The sequence below is a fragment of the Python bivittatus genome, unplaced genomic scaffold, assembly GCF_059951505.1.
Source record: "Python bivittatus isolate LINGU-HERP-01145 unplaced genomic scaffold, Pbiv_v1 ctg000840_np1212, whole genome shotgun sequence".
NCBI lineage: Eukaryota > Metazoa > Chordata > Lepidosauria > Squamata > Pythonidae > Python > Python bivittatus.
This window is the reverse complement of record NW_028277113.1, coordinates 37724415-37750078: the sequence shown is the minus strand read 5'-3', so window position 1 is coordinate 37750078 and position 25664 is coordinate 37724415. Positions and strand designations below refer to the sequence as shown.

Here is a 25664-nt window from a genome sequence, read left to right as displayed (position 1 = left end):
TCAACTAAGGGTCCAGATGGGTTTGAAATAAGATTTTGGAATTAATTATAAGAATCCTCCCCATGGGAAAATGCTTCTATTTTAATTATTAAAAAAAAAAAAACAAGATAGGATGGGACTTTGAAGGTTGGACTCTAAAGGCACCTAGAAGGAACTAAAGATTACAATTAAAGGAGAACTCTTAAATTCCACTTACAAATACAGAATGAAGCAAAATATTTAAACATTGGACATATTGAAAGATATTTTTGAACAATGGACCCAGAAGTTAATTTTATGAGTATATTACTCTATAGATAGATTGTATTTAAAAGATGTTATGGAAGAGGAACAAGTTTTACCTGACAAGATTGACATTGCTTTGAAAGTGAATCTAGAAATGACAGGCTATAAGAATTATATGGAAAAAGATGCTACACTGGACATACAAAAGAAACCAGCTGATGTCTTAATAGTTAAAAAGGGTATACAAATAACAAACCAAGACAGTGAGCTGGATAATTTTCCTATATTGGATTTACAAAAGAGGCTTGTTAAAGCTTTGAAGATTTTGGTGAGAGGAGGCAAAGAAAAAATGAAAAGAAATCAAGTTCTAGGACATTATTTGAAGGGACCAAAGATCAAGATTGTTAAAAGTGAAAGGAAGGGATATAAAGTTGATTTATTTGATCAAGGTTAAAATAGATGTGTTATCTCTGGTAACCCTTAGTGGACTTTTGCTGACATCAGGACTGAAGGCTTTAAGGCTTTGTTTATAGATAAGAGATGAGATATGAGAAGAAGGTGATAAATTACTAAAATTGGTTATACTTGTTGTGATGAAGGCAGAAGTCATTCCTTTATATATTTCTTTTTTCTTTCTTTACTATATTTTATTTTTATTTTCTACTTTTTCTCTTTTCTGCACCTTCTATTTTTTTCTTTTTATTCTTTTTTATTGTTGCAATTGTAATTTTTAATAAAAATTACCATAAAAAAGGTTAGCATTGGGAGGGGTCTTGTGAAGATAAATTCATAAGAATAATTTAGCAATGTTATAAAATTGGATATGATCGATTTCTGCATTTGTGAAAATAAAAAAATGAAAAAGTCACAAGACGTTCTCTTTGGGAGAAGAACTTCAAAAATACTTACTGTACCTGAATCTTGAAAATAAGTGGGCAAAAATAATATCAGACTAATGTTGAGTTCACAACCAGGTCCAGAAGCATTATACACTGACTTCTCCATATTTTGATCCTAGAGCAGGAATGCACTTTAATGGGACAGAAGCAATATTACACTGGTGCAGTCTATACAGAAATGTCCTGTTTTGCATGTATGTGTATAATTCTTAATTCCAGGTATTTGACATATAGAATTGTGGGCACTTAACACAACCCTGGATGCGAAGTAGTTACCAAAGAAGTTGTTTCTATCTGCTACAGCTGAATTTCCCAATTAAATCTCCATAGTATTTCTGAAATACTGGATGGGTTATAGTATTTATTGGCATAACTAGAAAGCTATTCTTACATTTATTATTAGATAACATCAACTGCTAGTAACATGCAGTAAGGCAAATGGCCAAAATTCATTTTCCTCTTATTCTGCCCTGTGGGCCGACTACTTAAATTATGGGAAGAAGAAAGATCCCTTGGTGGCTTATTGTTCTTTGCCAATTGGCTGCTGCTGCCAGTTACAATAGGTAAATAAGGCATATTAGAATTTGAATGAGCTTTATTGGAGTGTTGGATTTTGCAGTCAGTATAAGTGTTAATTCAGTAAAACGTAAGTCCATGCTGGGACACAGCTATAGCAATGTCTGTGTTAATTGTTCTTATCTAATTTTGTTAGCTATTGCTGTGGAAATGTTACCCTGTCAATGTTTCTTAATTAATCAAATGTATGATCTGCTTTGCATGGTTCTTGCAAGAATTATATAAAATTATTGAATTATTTTGGATATTCAGAATTCCTATATAAGTACTAAATAACATTAAGTTTGCTATTGGACAGGTAACTCTAGGCTTCATATATTTATTACATTTCTTTGTGTTACTTTTAAGTAGGTAGATTGCATTCTCTGTTTTATCAGTGAGGTAAAAAGTGGCATCAGTTAAGAAAACTGATCCCTTCCAAAAAATTGTAAGAGATCTATAGGGTTGCTTTTTTATTTCTTTGTCCAACTAGGTGGCAGCACCCAACTCCCTTGGCTGATTCCAAAAAACTAAGCAGGATTACACCTGGTTATGAGTTGCTTGGGAGATTGCCAGGAAGCATCAGGATTGTAAGGAAGATCAGGAAGTCAAAGAAAATATCCCTGAAAAATGGAATGGAAAACCACTTTTGTACTGTTGCACAATCTTTTTCAGGCCAAGGATCACACTTGATCGTTAAGTACATCCCAGGGGACCCACCCCCTAAAATGAAAATCTTCATTTGTTCATTCAGACTGATAATGCTTTAATATAGATTGTGGGAAGAAGTATTTGGATGTTTATCTGTCTTATTAATGATTTTGCTTTTTATCAGAATATTACAAAAAACGTAATTATTCAGGGCAAAATACTGGTACGCAAGAGGTTTTTATTACAAACAATTAAATAGGGCTACAATTTAGATGTACAGTACATGCCAATATGTACATAAAAATCCCTTTGCTTATGAATATGACATGTGATCATCCCATAGAGTTCTTTAGTTCTTATTTTATCTAATGAATTGCTTTAACATTTTTCATCTACCATATGTTTCATCAGTAATAGCAGGTAAATCTGTGGTGTCTTTTGCCAATTCTCTGATGATTCTCAAAAATGATTTGCCATGTAGAAAATGATCACCCTGCTAAAATATGTATATTTGTATTGTCTTATGTGCAAATTCACATTGCAATCTGAGTTGCTCTATGCAATTGATTATATCCTTGAAACTGATTATTTCAGTCATATATCTGCTGTTTTGATTTCTAACCTGATTTTACTATGGAAAGAGCAAAACCAAAGACTTTGATTGACTATGTGCCATTAAGTTGTTTTTGACTCCTAGCGACCACATAAATAGATTTTCTCCATTATGATCTGTCTCTAATCTGGTATTTCAGGTCTTCCAACTGCACACTCATCACTGTTGTAACTGAGTCCATCCACCTTGCTGCTGGTCATCCTCTTCTTCTCTTTCCTTCCACCTTTGCCAGCATTAGAGCCTTCTCTAGGAGCTAGGTCTTTGCATAATATGTCCAAAGTAGGATAATTTGAGCCTGGTCATTTGTGCCTCAAGTGAGAACTTTCAGTTGATTTGTTCGCTTCTTCAGAGTCCAACTTTTGTTTCCATAGAGCGTCACAGGGAATACCATGGCTTGCACAATTCCGATCTCTTTTCCAAGACCTTCAAGGCTGCTCTACCAAGTGATAGTCTGCAACCTATTTCTTGATTGCTTGTTCCTCTATTGTTAATGGTTGAGCCTAAAAGCTATCCACTATTTCGATATCTTCATTGCCAATTCTAAGACTGGTTGTCATTAGTTTGGTCTTCTTTATAATTAATTTTAGTCCTATTTTTCACTTTTATTACTAGAGCTTGCAGATCCTTTGCATTTTTGGTATCAGAGTAGTGTCATCAGAATAGCACAGGTTATTGATGTTTCTTCCTCCAGTTTTAAAACCTGGAAGAAGCTCATCTTCTTCCAATCCAGCTTCCTTTAATTTATATAGGTTGAATAAATAAGGGGAGAGGATATAGCCTTGTTGCACCCTTTGCCAACCTGGAGCCATTCTGTTTCACTGTACTGTGGATTCCTGACCTATAGATAAGTTTCTCATGAGGACAGTGAGATGTTCTGGGATTCCCATTTTTCTGCCACATTCCACAACCTGACGTGATCAACACAAGCAAAGGCCTTTCTATAATCAATGAAGCACATAATGACTTCTTTTTGGTATTCTTTGGCTTTCTCAATTATCCAGCATGGATCAACTATAATGTCTTGTGTTCCTCAGCCTTTTCTAAATCCAACTTGAACATCTGGCATCTTTTTTCCATGTAAGGCTGTAACCTGTGTTGGATAATTCTAAGCATTATTTTGTTAGTATGTGAAATTTAGGATATTGTATTGTAATTTGCATACTCTGTTAATTCTCCTATTTTTAATATTGGAATGTAGATTAACCTCTTCCAATCTGTGGCCAGTGTGTCATTCTCCAGATTTGCTGGCATAGGTTGGTTAGAACCTTTTACTGATTCTTCTTCTGTTACTTGCCATATTTCAGTGGGTATTCCATCAGTTCCCATAGCTTTCTGACTTGGTAATGATCAGAATGCTGATCTAATTTCATTTTATAGTACTAGAGGTTCTTGTAAATAAGGAGTATCTTCTAAGGTATCTTGAATGTCGGCATCTCTACTATACAGTGTTTCAGTATACTCCTTCCATCTTCCCTGGATCTCCTTTGAATCAATTACTATCTGTCCATTGGTGTATCATAATTCCTCTAGTTCTCCATCAATGAGGTTCAGGACTTCAAAGCAATTCCTGATGTTCTCCTTAAAAATGGTAGGGATCTGTTCAAAATCTTATTGTGGAAACTGACTAGCTCTCTTCTTCTTTAGCTTAACTTGGAGCTTCCACATGAGCACTTTGTGAGCTGTTCCACAGTCAGCACCTGCCCATGTCTTTAATTCTATAAATGAGCTTCCACATCCTTTTAGCAATAATATAGTCACTTTTATTTCTATATACTCCATCTGGTGATGTCTGTGTATGGAGGATTGTTTTGGTTGTTTGAATATGAAGACTTAATTGGAGTAATAGAAATTGATAAATCGGTCCCTTGCTTCATTTCGGTTTCCTGAGCCATACAGTCCAACTACATTGTCCTCTTTAATGTTACAACTTTGGCATTCCAGTCTCCAGTCACAAGCAGCACATCTTGCCTGCATGTTCTGTCAATTTCAATATGAACTTGATCATAAAATTCATCAACCTCCTCTTCTTCTGCATCAGTGGTTGGAGCATAAACGTGAATGATTGTCATATTAAAGGGTTGTCCACAGAGTGTAATTAATATTATTTAGTCATTGATTGCATTGTAGCCAAATACTGTTCTTGTTATCCCCTTCCTAACTATAAAAGCAACACCATTTCTTCTTTGTTTTCATGTCCTGAGTAGTAAACAATGTGATCTTCTGACTGAAAGTGTCTGATCCCAGTCCATCTCAATTCACTGATGCCTAAGATGCTAATTTGTAGTTGTTTCATTTCATCTTTCACTGTATTGAAATTTCCAGTGTTCATGCTTCTTACATTCCATGTTCCTACTGTAATTCTGTCTTTGTAGCTTCTAATTTTCTTTTCTTGTATGAGAACATCAGCAATAGACATCCCAAAGGCTTTAATCTAGCCATGTCATAAACACCATTAGTATTCTGAAAGACCCTCAGCTCTTCCTCAGTAGCATATTGAGTGCCATCTGACTTGAAGGGGCTATCATCCAGCACCATATCATCAATAATTTATATTTTCTATCCATGTGGTTTTATTGGTAAAATACAGGAGCAGTTTACTATTGCCTTCTCCCACACAGTATGAATTGATGCCTTTGCCATTGTCACTAAAGTGATCATCTGTCTCCAGCCTCTTCCTATATTGCCACTGCCCAATATAGGTGCCTGCTTGCTTTAGCTGGGCAGCTGGGATGACTGTCATGCCTTGGGTGATCCTGGTGGGAGGTTAGCAGGACTGGGAAGAAAAAAACAAGACTAACCATAATAAAATGGGATCATGAAAATCTATGAGAACATGACTAAAATACATTCCTAAATGTTAGGATTGTGTGTGCATCAAAAATGTTCCTTGTGAAGTTCTTCAGACCTTGAAGCTGAACACCTCTCTATTAAAGAAACATGATCTTTTCAGTCTTATATGCAATCCTGAAAAGAAGTGTGCCTCTGCTTTAATAGAGGCATTAACTTTAATGAACAGGTTCATTAAAGTCCCCTCAGAAGCCTGAAAAAAATTAGGTTACTTTAATAAACATCAGAGAGGTGCCTCACTCATGCAAAGTCCAAAGAATTTCGTCCAAATCATTTTCAGAGAATTTCACAGTGATAATAAATATTCCACAAAATTTTATAGCACCTGAATAGTCCAAAGAGTATTTTCAAGAAATATAAATCCCCCAAAATGGCAAAAAGCAAATTCATTGGTGCCATTCTGTGAACAGTACAAAAAAACCAGAATCATAATTTGAGTAGCAAATCCGGCAACATAGAATTTCAGGAGTGCTTAGATTGTGCAATTGGTTTTCTCCTCCAGGCGATACTGTGTCATGTAATCATGGCACCGTGTCACAATTAGTGAAGATGTTTCTTTTCTTTTTGTGGTCTTGGGAGCTAGTTATATTTGAAGTCCAAAGGGAAACAGTGTTTAAAACAAGCTGGTGTAAACATCTGAATGACACAGTTTATTAAGAAAGAAAGCTGTTTATCAAGCTAACTGAAGTAATCAGATTGGAGATGAATAATTAATACTGCTCATTTCTTTTTATCTTCTATGCATAACAATAAGTTCCACACAGGCAAAAAATGAATATTTTTTATTTCTGCTGGTGTAGAGAAAGATTTATGGGTACATATGGGATATGTATGGAAATAGATGAACAAAAGGTGTTCAGTGTGAGATATATGGAAAAACAATTTCATTCCGACCTGTTAAGCTAAGAAGAGTATTGCAGAACCAACTTCTGGTTTTGATCCTGAAAAATGAGAACCTTAGTTTTTTTTCTGAGACTAAACGTTATAATTGCCTAATGATTTTTTTTCAATCCATAGTATGCAAAAACTAAAGTTTCTTAGTTCAGTCATGGAATTTGATTGTTGTGAATAGGCTTCTTAAAATTGGCCTTCTTAAAGTTGCTTTTCAATCTTATTATACCTATTAATTCACTTTCTTAATTAATTTCAGCAAAATAGGAAACTGTTTTGTTGGACAATTTTTGATAGTATCACATAGATCTTAACTTGTGCTCCTTGAAATATTCCAAAATGTTTGCAACTGAAAACATTTCAAAATATCTCCTGTATAAAACCAATGTAATAAAAAGATTAAAGGCAATAGAAAAGGCAGAATATCTTTAGAGTCTGTTAAGGGCATATACAGCATAGCACATTTATTAAAAAAAAAAATGCAACTAGCCTGCCACATTGTGGAACACTTGTAAGATCCATTAGGAAGTTTTATTTTGCTTTGAGTATACAGATCAAAAGACAGTGCTGTTGCTGTTTCCAAGGATTGGCAGATGATCCAGGCCATTTGAATAGTTTTAGAAGTATAGCTGTTAAAATGCTTCTTCAAAAGGTCAGACCATTTGTTCTTCTATTTCTGATACTTGGGATCATTTTGCTATAAAGGTTCTAATCCTGACTCTTTTTCAGTACAGTCTGAGTGTAACAATAACTCTCAGGTAGATCCTAGTAGAAACTTCATGCTATCATACTATCTGCATACTCTCTCCCCAGACTCAGAAATTTGCTTACTGCAAACTTACCTAAGGCTAACCAGTTCACCACAGGCAGTGCAACCTGTTATAATTGAACTCTTTTTTTTCTGATAAGGCATTCCTGCATTGTTGGGTCCACAGCTTTCAATAGATCAGTGCAGAAGCAACACTGTTGTATGGGTTGTGTGATCTCACCCCAGGCTTCTATAAAGTCAACTTCGCAGATAGCTTTTCTGAATTCTGATCCCTGCCTTGTAACTTGATTTTGTCTTTTATTATCATTTGCTTTTCATCCTGTTTGCCTTACACATAGGTTGTATTTATAGTCTCTCTTTCAGTTTCATAATTTCATGACAGTTTCTGATTGACAATGCTAAGGACTGAACCTGCATGCAAAGTAAATGCTCTACCACTAATTTATGGTAGCAGGATGAGATTGTAAATTTACTAGGGAATTTACTGGCCAATTTACTGGGGGGAAATGGCTCAAGTTATTTCAGTTGGGCTTCTCCAGTACATTATCTAAAGTGGACAAATTCTTCTATTCGCTTTTGACAGGCAGTCCATCAAAAACATAGCAGGTCCTCTCAGGAGCTCGTCAGTCTGTCTGAGTTCTGAAAATGGGAGCTGCTAATCAGAACATTGGAGAGGAAAAAGTTGAGCATCCCAAACTAATTGCTTTCTTGAAGTAATTGTTCCCTGTGGCAATTCAAATTGTAATTTCTCTATTTTTCAGATGAAAAACAAATTTTCTTTAATTATGATCTTCCTATATATGCCTCTGAACTTCAAGATATAAAAGAATACCACCATGACCTCCTGCATGTACAAAACTGGCGTTTCCACTCATGAATGACCTTTAGGAAGTTATTTGCAATAAATGCAGCCGAGTCTGTGTTTCAAAAAGGTCATAATGCAGCTATGCAAAATGTGGGTAACATGTTCTTCTTGCAGCAGTTGATTTGCTGAAACTCTGTGTAGTGCTGGCACAATCATCATTTAAATTTATGTATTGGAAATTAATTTAAGAGTTATGCCTGGAACTGGCTTGTTTCCATTTTCTAGGCATTTGTATTTCACAACAAATGAAATGCCTTGGATGAGGCTTCTTTATTGTATATTAATAAAACTCAGAGGCGCGGTAGAAATTAAAATGTGTTTACAGCCTTTTTTCACTGAGCTTGTTCTTATATTTTAATCTCTGCTTGCCAGCTTAATCAGGGAAAGTATTTATGTTCAGTTGTACCTTTCCTACAAAATGCAATTTACCACTCAGTTCAGTAAAATCTCCCCTGGCTTTGGCAGTTTGGATCCTTGTTTATTCCCTCTTAGGAGGTTCACCCATTGGCATTATTTATTATGGCTGAATTCCTCACCAGCCTGTACAAGTTTGTCAAATTAAGGATTTATCCAGGTAATTAGGCAAACTGTATCCCAGCCACATATTAGCCTTTGCAGGATGGTCCCAAAGCAGACATACAGGTAGTCTTCATTTAGCAACCACAATTGGGATCGGCAACATGGTCGTTAAGCGAAGTGGTCGCTAAGTGAAACCATGACTGTGCTTATGATTTTACTTCAGCTTTCCTTTGCTTTACAGACCTGGAAAGGTACTAAATGTGAGGATTGGTCACAAAGTTACTTTTTCAACACTGTTGTAACTGCAAATGGTTGCTAAACAAGACAATCACTAAACGAGGACTACCTGTATTGCAATTAACAGTTGGAAATGATGGGTGTGTAGTAGATGTGTGTCTGTGTTTGGGGGTGGGGAAATAATTGTTTCATTGGTGTCCTTTTCACTACTGTTTGTATGCCATTTTGATTGTAGGCTGGGTTTCAAAGCTGGAAAGGGAAAGTATATGCTTTGTTTGATCTAAGGAAGAAATGTTTCTGAAATAGGGGGAGGCATGAAAAAGGAGACTTCATTTATTTTTTTGTTTTTTGTTTAGCAACTGCAAGAGCTTTACTGCATTTGAACGTGTAGAAAAGCACACAGTCCATATGTACATTATTGTATAGATCTAAAAATAATCACAAAATGGCCTGAGCTTTAGAGAACAGACTTTGACACCACACTTTTCAGTGGGATATAGTGAAATAATCCAGGCATTGGAGCTGAAGTGTAGTAAACTTTGTAGTTTACTTCCATTGTATTGGAAGTGTTGGGTGGGGTGAAATGCATTCTTTGTCTGATCAAGATGTTTTTGAAAACTGTTCCCATAATTACTTCAGGGAAATAATTTTAAAACCTAACAGTATATAATTATTTAAATGTTTCTACTACTGTTTTTCATTGTCCCACAGCAAGTTTAACTTAGCCAAATAAAATAATGAGTCATGGGAACATCAAAAATGATTCAACTGGCCTAGCTAACTAACCCCATGAAAGTCAGATTTGGCCTTGCACAAAATTTAAACTAAGAACTCCTTGTGTCATAGGAACCAAAACCCAATCAACTGCCTACTTAATTCCAAAACAAAGAACTGGAGAAAAGGAGTGGTTGAAATAGCCGCACTTGTCATTTTAAATTCCATTGCTGGGGCCCTCCCAGCTACAGTACTAAACAAGACTAACTAATGCCCATTTCCTTCAGAGACAGCCAAACTGCACAGGTCCCAGCTACTACACATCCCCATCAGACTGCTTTCAGACATACCTTCTGTAAGTATAACCAGCAGTGAAATCAAATGGAATAACCTTCAGTGCAGTTTCTTTTATACGCTACTATAAACAAACAGTAGTCTGAAATATGCTTCATGAAAAATGCTTGTGTGCCTAGCATAGATGATGCAGAAGGGTTGGGTGTTTGCTGCCCTATTGCCTAGGCTCCGTCAATATTGGCTATGTATCCCAGATGCTAACATTCATTTTCCAAGAATACTTTCGTGTGTTCCTCTCACATCTCCTTCTTCCCTTTCTGAGCCATTTTATGGGACTTGTAGTTGGGGGGTGGCTGTCTCCTTTGCTGTTGCCTTTCTCCCTGATTAAGGACTTTGTTTTCCTTGCAAAGAGTTTGAAGGTTTTTTTCTCCCATCATGGATCATGTCTGAGTGGTGGTGGAAATGATGGAAAGCTTTTCAGTACTCCCTTTGACAGCTTGTTTTCCACTTTCTATGGCCATGTTGGAAATGCCTAACAAAGCAGATAGTGTATGTTGGGGTTTGTGGGGGGCATGCAGAGGAAGGGGATTCCTAGAAGACAGGGAGAAGGAATAGTAGGCAGCCAGAAGGAATAAGAGCTTTTCTGTGCATTGAGGCATATGGCATTGTTGTTTTCCCTTATTCTCCTTTCTTTCTCCCTTTCTTTTCCTCGCCCTCTGCTGCCTGCATAGCAGTGGGAAACCCTTGTCAGTATTCTCCTGATGCAGGAGTTGATGTGACCCTAGGTGTTTTCTGGAGAATGTAGTAGCTTTATATTCCTAACATGATAACTTTTGATCCCAGTTAATGTGATTATATGCTGCCAGAATCACTGATAAGAAGCTTTGAATGGATTAATTGATAACCAGACTAAATATGTAGTCCAAAGGAACAAAGCCAATATGGACTTCTATGTGGTTTATAACATCACATTTGAATAAGTACAAAAACATAAATGTAAAACCCAATAGTGTAATTCAGATTAATTAAATTTAATGTCAGCTTTTCCTCTTTACAGTTTAGACAGAAAATAGTTAATCCAAAGAACAAGAATTGTAGAGCTCTGATTAATAAAATTTAGTAGAAAGAAGGTTAAGGTTACAGTGCAAGAATTCCATTTAGTGTCCTACTTTATCAAAGACAATGATATATAAACAATTTAGGGCAACAAAATTCTTGTCCATTTCCTCCTACCTTTTCAAAGTAGAGAGTTGGAAGCTTGCCTCTTTTCTGAAGGTGGGAGAGTCTGCATTTGTTCCCTATTTTGAAAAGGGTGAGTCCTTTTATTAGTATAATAACTCCCACATTTTAATGGGCAAAGGAAGGAGGTTTTTTTCTCTTCATGCTGAAAGCTGAATAAATACCCATAATAAAGATCTATGGATGCTATCACAAAAGAATCACTTTCCCTAATAACTATCCACCCTATATCTAAAGATAAGTCTAACATGGAAAGTCCATGTGAAATAGTTATTATAAGTGATTGATAATTGATTATATATCAAGTTGGTGTTGATTCTAAGCAATCACATAGATAGATTTTCTCCAGGAAGATCTGTCCCCAGCCTATTCCTTCAGGTCTTCCAACAGTACACCCATTGCTGCTGTAATTCACCTTGATGCTGGTCATCATCTTCTTTGCTTTCTTTCCACCTTTTCCAGCATTCTAGACTTCTCAGCAGAGCTAGGTCTTCACATAATTTGTCCATAAATGTGATCATTTTAGCCTGATAATTTGTGTCTTGAGTGAGAACTCTGGGTTGATTTGTTCAATGATACATTTCTTTGCTTTCTCCACTATCCATGGTATTCTCAGGAGTTATAATGGTATGTGGGAGTGGCCTTGGGAGACAGAGGAAAGAGATGCTGCCTAGGGAATGATCAGATAAGAGAAGGCATAGCCTGCAGCTGCAAAATGGGCAGAAAAAGAGATTCAGAGAGGAATCTCCCTAACTTCTCAGGCAGTAAAAGAAATGGTGGGAGCTTTGTGTTATCAGACTTGCAAGATTGATGTCAGCCTTCCCAGGTATACCAGACAGGAAACACGACCAGAGGAGCTAATTCTACTTCATTGTAAGGCTACATTAACAGAATCTTGCAAGTCTGAAAGTACAAATCTCCCACCGCCTCTTTTATCACTTGAGAAGTTAGGGTAGTTCCTTTCTGAGTGTCTTTACCCATTATGTAGCTGTGGGCTATGTCCTCTCTTATCTAATCATTCCCTAGGCAGCTTCTCTTTCCCCCTGTCTCCCAAGGTCATTCCCACATACCATTGCAGGGGTCTTCTCCAATATCAGAGTTAAAAAGCATGAATATTCTTTCTATCCTGCTTCTTCGAAGTCCAATTTTTCACTTCCATAGAGTGTCACAGGGAAAATCATTGCCTGCATGATATTGATATTTGTAGGTATAGACACCTCACAGTATCTGAATATTTTTTTCCGAGGCCTTCATTGCCACTCTACCAAGTGCTAATCTGCAGGGTAAGTTTTGACTGCTTGTTCTTTTACTATTGATACTTGTTCCTAAAAGGCAGAAGCTATCCATCATTTCAATATAAGAGAATATTTTGATATTTCAAAGTATTAGCAACTTTATCAGATTCTTCTCCTTGCTCATGTTGCTACAATTGTTTTACTGGCACAGTAGTATTCTGGAGAAAGAATTACAGTGGCTGAACATTAAATCTACAAGTGAGAAGTCTTTTTCTATAGTTGCATTGGCTTGCTGTATATTATACATGCTGCTGCTGCTGAGATTAATTGTGGAGGTCTTAAGGAGGACTTTCCGAGATGTGGCTAGAAAGATGCCATTCAAATTAAATAAATATAGTTATAATAGTGCCAAACTGAAATGCCAACTTCCAAACAATTATTTATGCTACTTTTATGAAATGATTAAAAAAAATAGTTAATAAGGGGATGGATAGCAGAACAAAGGGGAAAATGGCACTATTGCCAAGGTAACCAGACAGGTGATTCTTTGCCTCAATCTAGTTATGCACATTTTATTAATTAGAACAGGATGGGGATGACAGTGTTCAACTGGCATGTATGTTCATTGAAGGAAATGCAGTTTATAGATGATACTCACATCTGGATATATACCTGCATCACTATCAATTTTCTACCACCATAACATGATACAACTAGACATAGATCAGTGTGAGAGAATATCTCTGTGCACATGAGAGGTGCATGATTTGATGTTTCACATTACACCACATGATGCTATATGAATTACAGCAAACACCTTGCTCGTGGATTGTTTGGGCGGGGAAGTTGTCTTCTCTTTCTTTCTTTCTTTCTTTCTTTCTTTCTTTCTTTCTTTCTTTCTTTCTTTCTTTCTTTCTTTTCCCTTTATAATGAGAGCAACAGGAAGGATTTATTTGACCTCGGTGATAACAGCTAAGAGCTTTTGATTGGTTACCTGGATGTGGAATTCATTGTGCTTACTTTAAAATCCTTCTGCTTGTATCGGGCAGGGTAGAGTAACTTGGTATGTTGAAAAAAAAAGTGTACCAAGCAGTGTGACGGGAAGAGCAACTGCTGTGAAAAGAAATGGGAAAATACATATGTGAGAATTTATCTAATGCTTTTTCTGTGCCTTTTTCTGATTGATAGCTTGTAGCAGACAAAATTAAGCTTTTAAATTAGTGAGAGTTGTTGCTTTTGTATTGACATGGAAAAACTGGTTTATCACTCCCCAAATGCCAAATTCCATCTTGCATGTTATAAATTATGAAGCGCTGCTTTCAGTGCTCTCAAATTCTATCCTTCTGATAGGGTATGCTGACAAGGCTCCAGTGATTACTGACCACTTTTGGGAGTACACAGAAAAATGATTCAAGTCAGGATTTAACTCTGCTGAAATACAAAAGGAACTAATGTAACTGTTGGCTTATGGCTGAAATCTAATTTCAATTTTCCTTATTTTATTCACAAAGGCATTAATGAATATGAACTCCAAATGTCTATTCACATGAAAGCCCCTTTGGCAATCTGATTAGAACATCTTATTTTGCTCTAGATTGTATTATTTGTAATGACTTCATTAGAAACTAAACATGCACACATGGGTCAGCACAAGATATTTGGCTGCATTCGCTCTTGCAAATGTTTATGTTCCCAGGATCCTTTGAACCTTCTAGGAATAGCTCTGTATCCTTATTACAGTCTGATGATTAAAGGGCTGTTTTCATATCAAAAGTAGTCACCCCAAAATAGGCATGAAAGACATAAGGTGCCGTGAAAATTCCAACACTCTAAAATGCTCAAACTCTTCTTCATTTGGTTCAATCGGTGTCAAATCAAGGTCTGTTTTCAAGTTTCATGTTGCTGGAATAACTGGCAAATTGGCACTGTGACAACTTTTGGGAATTATGCAATGCTAAGGAAAAGATCATTAATGCATTATGAGGCCATTTCATCATACCCAGTTGCATTATTAGCAGAGAAGTCTATGAATAAATATGATGAGGTTATAATGTACTGCAACAAAATGGAGAGGATATGTACCAGAACAGATTTTTTAAAAATATCTTAACAGAAAAAAAACTACTAGTTACTAATGGATAAATGTTTTGTAGGAAGAAATACATTTTACATTTTCTGGTTTGTAGATTGTATTATTCTTAAGCAATTTGCCAGTGTCAAACTTATAATGTTATAAAGAAATATGAAATCCAACTGGTTACTACAAGGCAAGCCCATTACCTAGGATACACCAGGCTACTCAGATCAGTTTGTAAGAAGGAAGTACTTTCAGACTAGAGTAGATCTAGAAACCAGTAATTAGGAGGGTTGAATGAAAAGTAATGTCTCCAATGTTATAAGTCACCAACAGATGGTAGTACTGATGTGCTACCTGTTCTTTTACAGATGTCCTAGCATCTGTTCTTTTACTTTAGTTGGCAGAAGTTGGAAGAAACGTTTGTGTTGCTGTTGTTCATGAAATAGATGCCTATAGTGAGTATTTATCAGTGCAGCTTAAGCAATGCACCATGACTGAATTTTTGATTGCTGAAAGAGCCCATCCAATTGAAATTCTCTGCCAAATGCAGGTTGTTTATGGTGATGATTGTGGATGTCAGTACTGTGTGTCACTGGAGCAACAAATGTATATATGGTGAACCAGGAAGAGCTGATTTGTGTGATCAAGAATGAGAGGATGACCTCTGACAGCAACCAACAAAATCTCACATGAGAAAGGTTGATGAACTGATTAAGGACAATCAGCAGATCACTAAAATGGAAATTGCTGTCCAGCTTGGCATCTCAAAGGAACGTATGGGTCACATTATTGATGTTCTTCAGTACTAGAAGATTTCTGCAAGATGAATTGGAAGATATTGTTATTTATGTATGAATATGGTTTTTATTGTATTTTTATTCTATTTTATTGTATTTTAATTAATATTTATTTTTTATTTTTACTGTAAACTGCCCAGAATCACTTTCTAGTGAGATGGGCAGTAACCAAATTTGAAATATATATATTCCTCACATGTTGACAGCAAAGATGAAACTTAGGAGCTGAAATTTGCCAGCAATTCTTGTCATTCTACAAGAATGAAGGTGAGGAATCTTTACAACATTATGACAGCCAACAAAACATGGACTCATCATTATTACCCAGAAACAAAGCATTGGTTCACAGAATATCATCACAGAGCTTCACTTGTGGAAAAAGATTTCAAAACCAGGTATCAGCATGAAAACTCATGGTTACAGTTTTTTGGGACACAGATGGAGTTATTCACATGGATTTCCTTGAAATTGGCACTACTATCAACTCACAACACTATATTGCAACACCCAAAACTTTGAAATAATTAAGCACAAGAAGGATTTTTTGCTGCAACATGACAGTACTAGGCTACATACCTAATTAAGCCACCCATCAGGTAATTGTGAAATCCTACCCCATCCACCATACAGTTCAGACTTGGCACCATGTGACTTCTACCTTTTCCCCAAATTTGAAAGAGTACTTTTGTGGGCATCTGTTTGATGGAAAGGAGGAGGTGGGAAGGAATGTCAGGAACTGGTTGAAAAGACAAAGCATAGAGTTCTTTTGTGATGGATTTAGGAAGCTTGTCCATCCTTGGCAGAAGTGTGTAGAAATCATCTTGGTAGTGATTATATGGAGAAGTAAATACAGGTAATAAAAGAGCTCATTCCAAGGATTTTTCTTCTGTTTCATTTATTAAAATATACTATTTAAACTAAATTATAGAGGTAGAGGTATTACTCTTCATTCAGCCCTCAGAGAAAGCTTCCACAAGAAGAAGATTTATTTGAAGCCTATATTGATTTACAAGAAATTATCAGAGAGATAACATAAAAGTACTGTAACTAATAAAGCAGATTTAATAACATACAGGAATCAGATAATTATTTAGGTTAAGGAAGGATATTGATATTGGTACTAATGGCTTCACATTAGCAAACCTACAAGTACAAAATTCTACTTTAGTTTCTTTATCAGCCTTGTTGGGAAATAGTAATGTACTGTCACAGTCATGGAACTTACAGAAATAATTTCCAAGAAATAAATGATTTTGGCCTTTGAGGCCTTATGCCAGTGGACTTTTTATCAAAACTTAATTGTAGAGTTACATCATTCCTTTGCTGGTTTGATGTAAATACTATAAAGTTGATCCTCTAATTTGCATTTGTAGGCATCCTGTCAGAACAATGAAATGGGAGACCCATAAACCTACAAACTCAGTTTTCCCTCTTGGCTGTCTTTTGAAACTCATTGATGTCACTTCCTTCCTAAGTTAGCAAGTGATTTTTTCTTTAATTCTTAGTCCCAGCTGTCTATGTTGTCAACACAAAGTTATTAAAATTCCTTTAAAGTGAATAAAAATAGCCTAAAAACAAATGTACTGGGAAGCAGGAAAGCATCAGTATTCAAAGTCCACAAACCTTTGAGCAAAACAGAGTTGATCCAAGTAGAGATTGAAAACACTGGTCTTTCCTAGCATCTTGTACATCATTAAAGGTTGTTTAAAATACATTTGCCTTAATCTTTTATTACGCCCAAAAAAAGAGTGCCTTATCTGGTAAAAAGAAGTAGCCTCAAGATGTGAATTTTCACGATGTTCACAGTGAACTCTATTGCCTACTGAAAGTCTGCCTAAATAATGTTTAATTTTCTTTCTCAAAGCAAAAAAAAAAAAAAAAGTAACATATCTGCAAAACAAAATACTACACTATTATGCAGGAAGTAATTACCATAAAGAGGCAATCCTCTGTCATAGCCTAAAGCAATCTCGATTTTGTTTTATTTTTTAGGAAGATTATTGTTTTAGGAGATCATTAGGCAAGTTACTTTCATACTTGCATCACTGGACTACTTTTTATCCCATTCCATCAACTTACTCGATTTTGAACATAGATATTTTATTTTTATTGCATTTATTTTTAAGGAAGCTCAAGATGACTAGGTAGTTCTTCCCTCTTTATCTTCTAAGTGGTATGGTAGATGGTGACTGTTCCACTTAGTTCTGTGCCTAAGTGGAGATTGCAGACTTGGGTCTTTCTGATAATAGTGTGACATTCTAACCTCTACAACACACTGGTTGACATTCCCTCTTCCACAGAAATGGCTATAAACTTTGCCCCACTACTGAGTTGCCGTGTTATTCACCTAGGTTTGAGTCAGCAGAAAATTAGACTGGCATGAAATTTGCTGTCCCCATTGTCAACCCCTTATCCTGCTTCTGTTCCCAACAATTGCCCCATCACCAGACCATTCTCCAGGTACCGATGACAGAGCCTAACAGATGTTATATACCTTAAGGCTGCCCTTAAGAAGTAAGAAGTAAGATCCTACTTTAACACTGATACAGCTAAGAATGACTTAAGCCTAGATCATTCCATTAGGTGGACACCATGTTATTGGAACATAACAGAAAAAAAAAGATGCTGCCAGGGCATGCTTGGTTCATTGTTGGGTGTAAATAGAGACAGAACCTATATGGTACTTCTTACTAAACCAGTTGATTCCTTTGTCCGGACCTCTAGTGTCTACAGGGCTCTCTCTCTCCAAGTTTTCAATATATATTAAATTATTTACCAGGAATTGAGCTGGAATATTCTGATGAAAAGCATAGGCACCGCATGCAAGTTTTAAAAAAATGTTTTTTGATTTGTACTGGCTGTTGCAGATGCAGAATGTTTCTAGGAAACCCTGGGAAAGGTGGTGAGCACTTATGGATGGAGACTTTGTTATTCTAATTAGTTGTTCACTATGTATTTAGCAAAGCAGAAATGGGTTGTCTTTTGTTCTATAGCCATGAATACACAGCAAGATAGAGATCTCTGTCCTGATCAGCATAAATGTATTCAGAATAAAAATATTAAAAACCAAAAAGAATCTTTATGAGGGGGTGTTAATAACATAAGATCTGACTAGAGTATACCTTCGTTCAACTAGTCAGTTCATTTAGACCTGCAAGCTTTTGAAAACATCTTATATTTTTAAAGATATAACTCATGAATTTTGATAGAATTTCCTCATGAAACAAAAGAAGCCAAAGTCTTTATTAAATATGCTGTTCTGTAGGTTATGTGAATCAGAAATTAATTCATCTGTCATCATGCAGAGAAAAGTTGCAGTTCTGCAAAGAGGGTGGCAAATCTTCAACATTCAGTGTTTCAACAGAAGCAAAAAGAATATTTGTTTGATGATTTAAAACTGCCAGTTTAATAGTTTGCCTCATTTAGTTCTAAAAACTATGATACTGTCAAGCTGAAAAGGGAATGTCATCCATGTATGCTTGGTCCAGAATTTGTGATTGATGGAGTTTGACTAAAAATTCCCACAAACAATATGAAAACTTGTCAATAGTGAATACAACATTGTGAACATGAAAAGTAAAGAATATCCCCTTTTGTTTTCTTAATTTTGTTTTCCTTTATATCTTTTTAAATTATATAACTGTTAGGAAGGGATTAGAAACAATTCTAGCCTCTTACTATGTATCTTCATCTTTCAAAATGAACCTGCTGGATTTTCCTTGCTATTTTGGAAATATAAGAAGCTTTTGTAGCAGTGCAAGACTTTTAGTTACACATATTATTTATTAAATTAGGTAATATAGATTATCTCCAATGGTCATTCATTTGTTCATTCATTCATTCTTTATTTATTTATTAAAAGGGATATTCCTTTTTGTAATATTTAATTATGTGTAGGATTTGAGACTTGCACAAAAGTAAGTATAAATATGAATATTATAGAAGAACTGCAGTATAAATATGAATATTATAGAAGAACTGTTTAAAAATTTGTTCTCCTAGTTAACCCCTTAGTGAGGCAGATCTGTAATATTATGGCATGAAAATGTTCCTGGAATCCATTTTGGATCATGCACACTGGAAGTAAATTAACCAAGAAACCCAGTATTTTAGATATAGTGAGATTGCAAAAGGTTCTATATATTTGGACCATACGCTACTAAATGTAGTAATTCATGTGTGAAAAATCAATTCTCTATGTTATAAAATATGAACTATTTAACATGATAGTGGTGTATGTCTGTTTGACCTGTTGTGAGGTTTTGTTGATGATGGCTATCTTACAGAATGAGGATCAAGAGATTAAACAAGAAGTAGTTCACATATATGGGACAAGTCATTATTGTCCATTCTCATATTTCTCACAATGCTTCAGTTGATGTTTTAGCAATCTTCCCTAACTGTTTTGGCAGTTAGATGTTTTGGCACTATGACTCCCACAGTTCTCACTGACCATGATGGTTAAGAATTCTTGTAGTGATGATCCCAACACTCCTTAAGGCCTTTTTTTTTTTCCTTGACCTTGCTTTGAAGCCCATGTGGTCACTTTCTCTGAAGTAAAAACTTCTTTCTTTTTTTCAGGATTTGAAGAAAAAATACAACAGCAGACAATTAATCAGGTATTTCAATTTTTATATATATTTCAGTTGCAGAATTAATAAAATCTATACATTCTGCATTATTTATATGAGAAGAAATACACAAGAATTTGTGTATATGGGAAGAAATACACAAGAATCTTCAGCCAGATATTTTTGGTTTATCTTATAAAGAAATACACAAATTCCTCTAGGAACAGGCTGGAGACCAGGTAGCAGAAATCCAGGACTAAGATGATCAAGTGCAAGTCAGCACACATCAGTATGCCTATTGTTATGTAGCAAAAGCACCTATTTATTGCCACAGCCTCTAATAGCTGTACAGCATAGTTATGTGTTTGGGGGCAATTCATATAAAGGGACTGTTGAGACCATGGAAGCTGCGACTCTTTACAAGACAGTTTAAGGATAAATTTTAGCTGCAATGTACATATACTGGAGGTACTTCTGGAGCCACAGCTGTGACTGGAGATATAAATGGACTCTCTGACAAGGAGTGCCTTTGTTAGCTCTGGTTGTTTTACTAGATATAGCCAGGAATAACTGAGCCATAGAAATCCATGCAATGGATGGATTATTGCAGTGAGATACATGATAGGGCTACCTTTGAAGTCTAGTCCTGGAAACTACAGCTAATGTGAAATGTCCCAACTAGTTATTGAGAGGGTAACCCACTATGAAGATAGTAACCTGTTCTGAAGGAACCATTCTTGTTTGCTACTGAACCAATTCAAGGCAATCTTTAGGACATACAAAACTTACAGTGTATGGCATAGGATCTAAAGGCCCATCTGATCCCTAATATCTCTTGAGGGGGTTGCGTCGGTCAGTGGACTCTTATGCCATGACGCAAGACAAAATTCTTGATACAAATGGCCTGTTGGGTATTTCTCTCCCAGTTCCAATGTAGCTTGTACCACTACATGTAAGAAGTTGGACCAGCCTAAGATGTAACTCTTCACCCAAATCTTTAGTTAAACTGTTGCTGCTCTGCTTTCCAAACTAGTCAAATATTCTCATGCATCCTAGATTTAAGCTGTTTATGGTTATAAGCATGCTTTTTAAAAAAGTTTTTATTGAATTATTTATGCTTTTGTTGGTTTTATTATAAATAAATATAATTGTTCTCATTTTGGGGATCTGTATTTTTAATAATAAAAATCAAGTTTAAAAAACTATTTTAAAAAATTAAATCCTTTTAAGATGACTTAAATGACTGTTCAGACTCATACGAGTTCCCTCTGAAATGTGAGATTTTTTAACAGAAAATTCTAGATTATAAATAATAATGCAAATGATAGTAAGCTTTTCAAAACTAATTATTTTTAATCCAAGTAAGGGACTGGAATTAATGAAACTTAGAAAATGGCAGAACAGATACCACTGTTATGTGATATGAGAAATGTGATAGTATGTTATTTGTTATTGGTCTTCATTGGAAGAGTCATTGAAACATTTAATAAAAGTAGTGGGTTCTCAGAATGATTCTTTTTTTCTCTCTCTCTCTCTATAATAGGATACATAAATTCTTTTAGTTTATTAATCATTTTTTGAAAAAGAAAAAAGAATGAACAAGCAAAAGGGAAAAAGAAAAAACATTGATACAGAAATATAATATGTAGACAAAGGAATTACCACGATTAATTAATTAATTAAGTTAATGCTCAGTATATCCTTGATGAGAAATTAACCATAAAAAATAAAGTACATGAAATTATTTTAACAATGTCAGTAAGGATTTAAATCTCTGAATTAAGTGCCAAAATATCTAGTATTTGGAGGGAGGGAGGGAGGGAGGGAGGGAGGGAGGGAGGGAAGGACTACTGAAAACAATATAGATAAATACTACTCCCCTTTGTTGTAGTCCAAATAAAGGACAATATTTATAGACATTTAACATTTTTGTGTGTTTCTGATATTAATCCATTAGTTGGTTCTTTTTCCCCTTAAAAACTATACTCTCAATACTTACATTTGCCTTGCCGCATAATATGTAGGATGTATAAAAGCCATTCTTGCTTAAATTTGGTTAGATTTCTGTTGTGAATATATGCTGTTAATTTTGCCATTACTGCATATTCTCCAAGTTTAAGTTCCCAGTTTGATATCTTTGGTAATGTAGTTCTTTCCCAATGTTGTACTAAATTTATCCTTGCAGCCATAAACAAGTATCTTAGTAAATCGTGATATTTTTTGTTAATCTTTTTTTCTAGTACTTTTTAGTTTTTTTACATGTCCACCACATATGGTAAAGTATTCCTTCTCTCATGGCATTTCCAACATTTATTACTGTATGATTTGTCTATCTTGGCACTTATTGATGGAATTGCATACCATCAATTTTATTGTATGCCATTTTATGCTAGTTTTTTCTAGGTTATAACTAGGAGTAAATTTTATAGATTTGTTCCAAAATTCTTCCATTGTTGTGTTGCGATGGTTTCTTTAACATTTTGCATCCATTTTATCACGCAATTTTTTTTTCTTCTGTCTCTGTATTATATTTGAGTAGCAGTTTATATACGTACTCTAATAGGTGGTCTTGATTCTGTATGAGCATTTCAAATTCTTTCATTTTTTTCTTAGAAGCCCTCCTTCATTTTTGAGTTGTTTTAATTTATTCCAGGAATTTGTAGATACAGTACATCAACCATGGTATGTCCCAGCTTTCACCAAGTAGTTCTTGGTGTGTCTTTGGTCTGCTCGTGGAGGCTAAATAGACCATATCTGCATATGTAATTGCACTTTTCTTACTGTAATTATCTCCAGCATGAAAAGCATTTAAAGGAGAAACTAACAGTGAGATTGTTGGACTTAATTTTTTTCCATGTAAGGTTCCATGCTGTTACCAAGTTTTGTCTTATAATATGTCCTTTTAAATTTTTGTCCTCTTTCTTATCCCTGTACCATAAGTATCTATGAAGCTTATAGCCCCTTCCAATGTTGGCTCTCTATTGGTTGGGGATTTTATCCATTCTATTAGCCATGACAAACTGCTTGCTCTATTCTTCCTCATAGGTTGATAGGTATTTTCAGCCATCTATCAATATCACCAATAATTTGTGCTATACAATTTTAAAGATTTAGATCTACCAACAAAGATATTTCCCTAGGGATAATTATCCTCAAACATTTAAAAAAAAATTTCCATAAAAACCTGATTACCTACTGGCAAAACATTAAACTTGTTCCAATTTATGGTATATCCAGAAAAGTTACCACCTCAACAACATTATATAAAAAGCTTTGGAAATCATTAAAAAGGCCTGGAATATCATTAATGTATCTAAAAGTGTTGAAATTGGAAGAAAATGTTCTCTCTCTCACACACACACACACAGACTTTTGTTAGAAATGTTTTTTGAAACAAAGCAATATAAAGCAAAATATTTTTCATACCTTGATCACTTTTTCTCCTCTCTGGAAGGTCAGGCTGTACACCTATATAATTTTCTTTTGTTTTTAACAGGATTTCAGAAGCTATTCTACAGAGGAATCTGAAAAGCCAACAAAAAAATGGATTGTAGGAAGGTATTTCCACAAAGACAGTAAAGCTTTGATTGAGAGTGAAGATTCTCAGGAGTCTAATCTTTTTTTAGGAACAGAGGATTCTTTGACCACTGACTTTTCTGAAGACCCTCAGAAGATTCTTAAACAGCTCAAAGAAGTGAAATTATCATCCACCATGCGTCCTTTAAATAAGTTCTTTGTTAGGGACAATCACTGGAAAACCACTGGTGAGATACAGGAGAGGCGGAGAATTTTTCTTCATGATTTCTGCAAAAAACTTGTTAATGTAAACAGAACCCATACTCCTCTTGTGCGCATGGTCTCTAGAATATACGTAGAAGATAAATACAAACTCTTGTATTGTGAAGTTCCTAAAGCAGGCTGTTCCAACTGGAAAAGGACTCTGATGGTACTCGGTGGCCTCGCAAAATCTGCTACTAATATTTCCCATGATACTGTACATTATGGAGATCATTTAAAGAAACTAGATAGTTATGACTTAAAAGATATACGTAGGCGTTTAAGAACGTATACCAAAATTATATTTGTACGCGATCCAATGGAAAGATTGGTGTCTGCTTTTCGGGATAAGTTTGAACATCCAAACAGTTACTACCATCCTGTATTTGGGAAGGCAATTATTAAGAAATACAGACTCAATGCAGATAGAGAGGCTTTGACAACTGGCTCAGGAGTGAAATTTAAAGAGTTTATACAATATCTGTTAGATCCCCATCGGCCAGTAGGGATGGATACTCATTGGGAGCAGATCAACAAACTTTGTTATCCTTGCAATATCAATTATAATTTCATCGGCAAATTTGAAACTCTGGAACAAGATGCCAATTATTTTTTGAGACTAATAGATGCTCCAGATGAGCTGATATTTCCTCATTTCAAAGACAGACATTCCACTGACAGAAGAACTAATTCAGAAGTTGTAAGGCAGTACTTGGCAGAAATTCCTGCCACAGAGAGGCAGCAGGTTTATGACTTTTATGACCTCGATTATTTAATGTTTAACTATACTGTACCATGAGTGGAATCCTAATTTGATGTAATGCATAATCAGTTTTACCTATAACTTGTGAGAAAAAGTACAATTTCTTAAAGGGAGATGTTTTGATTTGCTAAAATTTTCATAAATTTAAGTGCCTAGTATTTAGGAAACCGCATATTGCACTGGGATGTCTGGGAGAAAATTAATTTCATATTAGAAAATTTTAGAATATAATGCAATATAACTAACACAAATGGTATTAAAACAAGTGTATTTATTCCATTGCTGCAAATGCATTTTTCTACATTCTAGGGAACAGCAATTAAAAGCTGGATTTATAAATCTGAGAGTAAATCTTTTATTATCAATCAAATAAGGAAATATTAGAGAAGAGTGAATATGTGTGTTCTCAGAGAAACATATGCAATGGTTCTACATTAGCTTATCTGTCTGGAAACCCCATTTCTGTCTGGGCAGATAGTGCCCAGAAATAATATATATTGCACATTCCAATTTTCCTAAAACTACTTTCAGAAAATAAAATACCTAGTTTCACTACTGTAAGACAGTACTGTTTTAACAAACAGTTGCCCATTGTACACATCACATAGTAATTTTGACAACAATCTGAATAGACCTTTAACATCTATTTGTTTAGTATCTAAATTCTTCACACTTTCTATTGTATACACCCTTTGTTTGACATCAGCTACTCCAAATATAAATTGTTTACAATATTACTTATTAACATCCATTCCATTATCTGGAACCCCTTTCTTCGGCATCCTTGTGTTTATTGCTGCAAGACCAGATAATTTTGCTTCTATTTGTTTAGTAACCATTTTAAGCATTTTTAACTGTTCTCAAATTAATACCTCATAATAAAGTGTCCTGTATTTCTTTGAGGGGAGAAAGTTAGCAATTTCTTAGCATTATTTCTGACTTAAGAAATCTGTTATTCACTTAAACTCCAAGATCAATATCCCAAAGCCTACTTTCCCACATACTGCAACTCTATCTAACTTGTATTTAATGTTATGTCTTAATAATACAATTTTCATTTATTTGAAACTATTGAATTCTATAGAAAAAAAGAACATTACTGTTGAACAAACAAAACAATTCTCCT

General features: G+C 35.1%; 1 protein-coding gene across 1 annotated transcript in view; it reads left to right on the top strand.

Moving 5' to 3' along the window:
* The window catches only part of CHST9 (carbohydrate sulfotransferase 9), a 74148-nt gene extending 48711 nt beyond the window's left edge, over positions 1-25437 (top strand). The window contains exons 3-4 of the mRNA XM_007422487.4: positions 20009-20046; positions 23495-25437. Coding sequence (XP_007422549.1) covers positions 20009-20046; positions 23495-24574 — 1118 coding nt within the window. The 3' untranslated portion in view covers positions 24575-25437. The remainder of the gene's footprint in view (positions 1-20008; positions 20047-23494) is intronic.
* Positions 25438-25664: the final 227 nt, after the last annotated feature.